The sequence below is a fragment of the Branchiostoma belcheri genome, unplaced genomic scaffold (genome assembly GCF_001625305.1).
Source record: "Branchiostoma belcheri isolate BF01 breed outbred unplaced genomic scaffold, Haploidv18h27 scaffold4, whole genome shotgun sequence".
Classification (NCBI taxonomy): domain Eukaryota; kingdom Metazoa; phylum Chordata; class Leptocardii; order Amphioxiformes; family Branchiostomatidae; genus Branchiostoma; species Branchiostoma belcheri.
Genome location: NW_017804020.1, coordinates 3,085,004 through 3,091,003, shown reverse-complemented (window position 1 = coordinate 3,091,003; position 6,000 = coordinate 3,085,004). Strand labels below are relative to the sequence as shown.

At 37.6% G+C, this 6,000-nt stretch overlaps 1 protein-coding gene across 1 annotated transcript in view; it reads left to right on the top strand.

The window, feature by feature from the left end:
• The first annotated feature begins 3,532 nt into the window (after positions 1 to 3,532).
• Positions 3,533 to 6,000, top strand: part of LOC109477349 (dynein heavy chain 3, axonemal-like) — a 52,267-nt gene continuing 49,799 nt past the window's right edge. The window contains exon 1 of the mRNA XM_019778550.1: positions 3,533 to 3,565. Coding sequence (XP_019634109.1) covers positions 3,539 to 3,565 — 27 coding nt within the window. The 5' untranslated portion in view covers positions 3,533 to 3,538. The remainder of the gene's footprint in view (positions 3,566 to 6,000) is intronic.

Below are 6,000 nucleotides of genomic sequence, written 5' to 3'. Positions count from 1 at the left end.
AGGTATGTGAACAGGAAATTATGGCTGTATTTTCCATACAGTATGTCAGAACATCTATAGATGTACATGTATATATCCAATACCTAGATTTTTAAAGCCACATTTTACAGAAAGGTCACCAGTTGTACCTTGTCACTACATCAAATAAGTTGTTTGGGAACCCTGACAGAGAGCTTACATGTCGACATTATGTGAAGACTATGATGGTAAAGGTTAAAGACTTTGATGCAGGGGGCCTAGAGAAATAAGACTGATGATTGACTGTAATGTCATTCAAAGCTTTAATTGATACTCAAGTACAGTGTACTTAGTATTAGGACAAATTAATTAAGACAATCAGGCAATCTTAATTTTGTGGCATATATAAAACCTGTTGCAAAGGTATGGAGAAAGGCATCCGGGAAGGTCAGGTGAGGGTTTAGCGGCTGTCAACAGGTGTTAACTTGTGAACACCTGAAATACACCTGTGCATGACTGCTGCCCATGGCATACAGGTGCAGACAGTAACATGAGATCTCTTACCTCTAACTCACACCCAGTTTTACACAGGGTATTGACAGGAAAGGGTACAATGTTGTAGATGGGTGGATACTGGGACAAATAATGTAGTCCTAGACAATAATGTTTCTTTGTGCAATTGACAATGATTCATATCTGAACCTTGCATCATATAATGAAAAAATTAAATGATGAGCCTTTAATACATCGTATATCCTATCAGAAGTACGTTTTTAAATTTCATGTTGGAATAGTGAGTAAGCAGGAATAACATTTCTTGCAGTCAGCTTCTGAAAAATATCTTTACGCCATAATTTTAGATGTCCTTATTTACTAGTTCTTATTGTACCTGCTAAAATGAATTTCTTAAGTCAACATGTAACTACCACTTGCAATTCTAACATAGACAGTACAGTATCAGAAGTAGTATGTATCTTTCCTTAATTACAACATACCATCTGCCAGGTAGACAGACAACACACCTGTAAGGTGAGTCAGGGATGTTTGTACAGGTAACATGGGGTCTCCCGGTGAAACTGACATGTTTTCATGGCATGGACAGAAAAACAACTCAACCATTCATACAAAGTTGGCTTTTATCCCCATAGGCAAAAGAGACCCCATTTGCAATATGTCATGTCAACACGCTTAGCGTTACTCCAAGGGAAAACTAACATTTGCAAAAAAGCGTAATTAATACTGAATGATGTTTGTGCAGTGGAGGAGGGAATGGTGGACAGGAGGTGTATTGAAATAAACGTCCACACCATACGTTAGGTGGAGAATATGAAAAGGGCAAAGAAAACAAGAGTGGAGGCCTGTCAAACAAATTGAACAAATAAGGGCATTTAGGGACATTAAGCATATTATAAATGACAAACAAGACCATAATGGTATCAGAAACCATGTGCAATAAGTTTTTTTTTCAGTGAAAGGCTTTAATGTTGCCATTGTTTAATACTGTACCTTTTCTTCTTAACTGTATGGTCAAGATTTGTAAGAAGATAACAACATAATAACATTATAATACTGTATTCACAAAGAAGGGCATGTTTAAGCAAGGTTTAGATGACATTGGTTTTTTGAATGGATTTGTCTTAGTGGCTATGCCTTGTTCTTAGCAATCACCTTCTTTGGAAAATGTCCCAAGAATTGACACACCCTAGCAGCTTACTTCCAAACTGCATTCTGCAAGGATTGTTAACTTCAATTAACATAAAATGCAGGCAGTACATTTAAACTTAGCTGTCAAGTGTCGGTAGACAAGATTGTATTAAAATCTGAGCTACAGTACTGCCAGGATTAAAGAAAAATTTTGCTGCAATTTCACACCTGCAAAATATAACAACTCTGGACTTCATTCAGATAAAAATTGCCAAATTGAGAAAGTGCTTTTGTATATGTTTACTGAGTGAAAAGAACAGATGTTCATCATGATGGGTTATGACAATCACCATGGTAACTCAAATCCCTATTACTCTTAAGAAGTTGTGCCTTAAGCATTAATGACTTAAGATTTCCCTTTTTGTGTAAAGAGCATTAGGTGGGTACATCTTATGTTTACATTTTTTATCCAAGAGGTCATAAAAGTATTCTAATGGCCTCTGAAGTACCCCAGAAAGCATCTGTGGTAACATGAAAAGTATGCAGCAAATGGATGGAATGCATTTAATAGTAGCTGGACTTAAATCTTTTATCCACTGACACATTTTACTACACTGACCTAGGAGATACAGTTACATGCTATATGTTATATACTTAACCACGTTTCCCTGACCTCAATACTTTAAGTCACATCACACAGTTAATTTAAGATTCCTTTGTAGTAGTTATGGGCAACAACACCCTTGGGGCCCACAGTTGTCATATTGTACTGACTCACCAGGCTAGATTCCATGCTAGGTTTCTGGCCAAATTTTTGTTGCTAACCAGCTCATCCAGTATATTACATATAAAAATGGATTAGTAAGCTCACACCAATTTACTGTAATCAATTGTTTCGTTTTTTTCTCATTTGCAAAGAAAATGTATTCAGGTTCTAAATCAGCTCCAAAATGCTCAAAATCATATTTTGGCCCCTGACAGGTGAAAAAGTTCTTCCTAACTTTGTTACAGTTTTTACACCTATCAATGCAGTGGTTTGATTAAAAGTCCAAAATCCATTGTTTGAATTATACTTACATCTAGTAAACCAGCCCAGTATGTTGAATTCATGGTCCCCGGTAGCTTTTGGAGCTAAGGATGCCTAGTCCTGTTTCTTTTTTTGTTCTCTTGCTTCAAATTTTTCCTGAAAAACAACAAATAAAATAGGTATGGCCTTAGTACTAATATCTTTCCCAGAAATCTAACATAAACCATTTTACCATGTCAATTACCCAGAAATGTATCCATTGGGTTAGACCATACACACCTGGAGGCATCCTGGCTCTGAGTATGCATATGATTATAGGACCTGGTTACTTTCAAATCACTAGGTGTGACGAAACACCTACAAGTTGGAAGGAAATGAGCAACTATTGTTTACAGTGAACTGTTGAAAAGACATAACGATCTATGAACAGACAATGGGGGAGGGGCTAAAATCCTAGGTGTGAAAAACTTTTTCTTAGTAACAGTAAAGATCATGTATGCTATTTTTCACTCTTGTCATGATCATATTCCTGAAGAATAATATGCTGTTTCATCATGTTGTTTATTTAACATACAGAACCCTGAAAAATCCAAAGTTTTCCAACTTGAAATCAATTATGGTTCCAGAAATAGCATCATGATGCAGGTATATCAAGGGGATGATCATTGCGATTTTGTTTGCGTCATTATCCCTATGGGTTTTCACACCTTTAATTAAATAGACTGAAACAAAACAGATATTCCACTAGGATTACAGACAAGTTACAGACATCAGAGTTGAAAGACCTCTAGAGCACTTTTGCTGCAGCAGTTTGCTTTCAACATAAGATCATGGTTACTCCTGTAAGCTGCTAGCTTTATATCTAAGGACTGTTGGGAGAGGGTATACACATGCTGTGACAGTCCAAATATGACAAAGATGAGGCATTCCCCAGAGGTAGGACTTTCTAAAACTATTTTTGATTGTTCCCTTGTAATTTTAGGTTCTCTGAAGTGCATCTGTAATGTAATTGTTTCTATAACCCAAAATCTAGGCTTTACTAAACTTAGTTATCAGCTTGAGGATGGCAAAGACAATATTTATCAGTACTGTTGTTACTGACACACTTATGGTACCTACTCTGTATATTGGGAGATGTGTATTGTGAACATGGCTACTATACATTGAAACTTTTATTTTCTTGTACCTGTAAACACCTCAAACTTTAAGGTAAATTGTTCCTTCCTGTTTATTCTATCGATCAAAATTTGAGTCAACTTCAGAGCAGCTGGCATGGTATACAAAACTTCCAACCAAGTAACTAAACAAACTTGGCCAGAATTGCATCTTACATGCAACAGGTACTTCAATACTACAGTAATTTAATAGTGCCACATAAGAGCCCCCTTACTATCTGCAGTGGTACTGCACTGCCTGACTGAAACATGCCCAGCACTTTCAAACACATTGTGAGGCTTTATTATTACCGGTATAAAGCATGACCAATCACATTTGAGAGGAAAACACTGCAAATGAAGTACAACATATAACCAATTCTGCTTATTTCAAATGATACCCAAATACTATTCATAATATTGTACAACCCAGTTTGCTTTCTCAACTACTTTGATTTGTTTCAGACAAAAACATGGCTCATTTAAAGTAGCATAGGTTTCTATTTTCGTCTCCTTATGATTTATAGATACCGGTACTAATAAAAACAGTGAACATGCTGCCTGACTCAGACTCAGATTCTAAGTTGAGTAACAAGACAACCTAGTCACCATGTCATGCAGTCAGGTAAAACTCCAATACAAAGTGTTTATGATGTCATTGATGATATACACTTATTACACTTGAAAATATCATGTTTTACATGATGTTGTCACAAAATGTGACCCTGTTGCATTTTACCATGATGAAGTCCCAGCTATGTTTGCTTTTAATACATAAAAGGTAGTAGTCAGCTAAGAATAAAAGGTGACATCTGAAACCAGGAGGGAAGCCAAGCTTCTGTGCAGGATCAGTGCTTGAATGTGAGAGCTGGAGTGTTAGATCAGCCTTGTGTACAACTCCGGTGTGTTTAAGCTGCACTTCAGCTCTGGCACATGCATTAAGCACTAACAGCTTTGTTTTTCTCTGAAAAATTTGTTTCTCTTTCCCCGAAACAGAACACACTTCCCAGTAACAGTTGGGTACCTGCCAGCTGGTAGATGATAAATGAGGTAATAAGAAGACTGAACACATCTCCCACTCAGTCATTTCTAGGTTGTATGTTCAGTCACAGTCTGTTACATGTATGTACTGTACATTGTACAGTGTTATTTTGTCACATGCAATTAGCTTTCGGGCATGAATTTGCATCGAAGATTATCGTTATTGAAAAATTGAACATAGCCAGCACTGGTCTTGACTACAGAGGTACATTGTACTTCTCAGTATTACTAATAATCATCATACTGCCAAAGACAGCACATTATACAACAAAATTAATGACTTACCATACACAAGATGAAATGAATTTATTGCACTCCTAGAAAATAAAGATGAATAAAAGGAGAAATCCCAATTTTTCACAATATCTTACTTTCAGCATTTTACGAACTTTATTCCTATCATGGTAAAAGGGTATCAGAAATACTTTGATGATAACTTGACAATAACAATTACCGTAGAATAAATCAAATTAGTAAGATTAGATTTTCGAGATTACGCAGGGCTGCATGTAAGCAAGCAGGTACAGTGCCGGCTCCGAAAACAATTAGTTTAAACATGAGGAGGCGATAGGTTGTATACATATGAAAATGTCAGCTGTTGTTCGTGGCAGTTTCCCTTCTCGTTTCGGCAGGTGATTCAACATGTTTCCCTTCACGCTGTATGCAAATATTGACCGTCCCAACCAATCACAAATGTTCCCGTTGGTCGGCACAAAAAAAACGCAAGAACACCTGACACAAGGGCCCGATCAAGATAGGGGCTAATTCTCCCTGACATTTGATCCCCCCTCTGACATCTTGTTTCAGTCCGTTTGCAAATATTGACATACATGGCTGGCATTGGGCACATTTAGCGTGGGCCAACGGCAGTCATGTATGCAGGGCCTGGGTACACAGAACCAACACTCACGGCTCACGGGGCATGACATACTGGGGACGCCACACCTGAATCCAACATGGCGGGCTGACTCAGGTATGCTGCAAGGTCTGTCTCTCTTCCTCTTCTTATGCGTGCGACGTAACTTTCACGGCTTGGTCAGGTTGCTTGGTGTTTCTACATGGCTGTAGAACAATACGTCTCATTGTGTGGAACTGGCTTGCGAATCTTTCGAGTCTGTCCATAAAAAACACCTGTTGCACAAACATCCTGTTGAACTGAAATATTTGTGATATGAG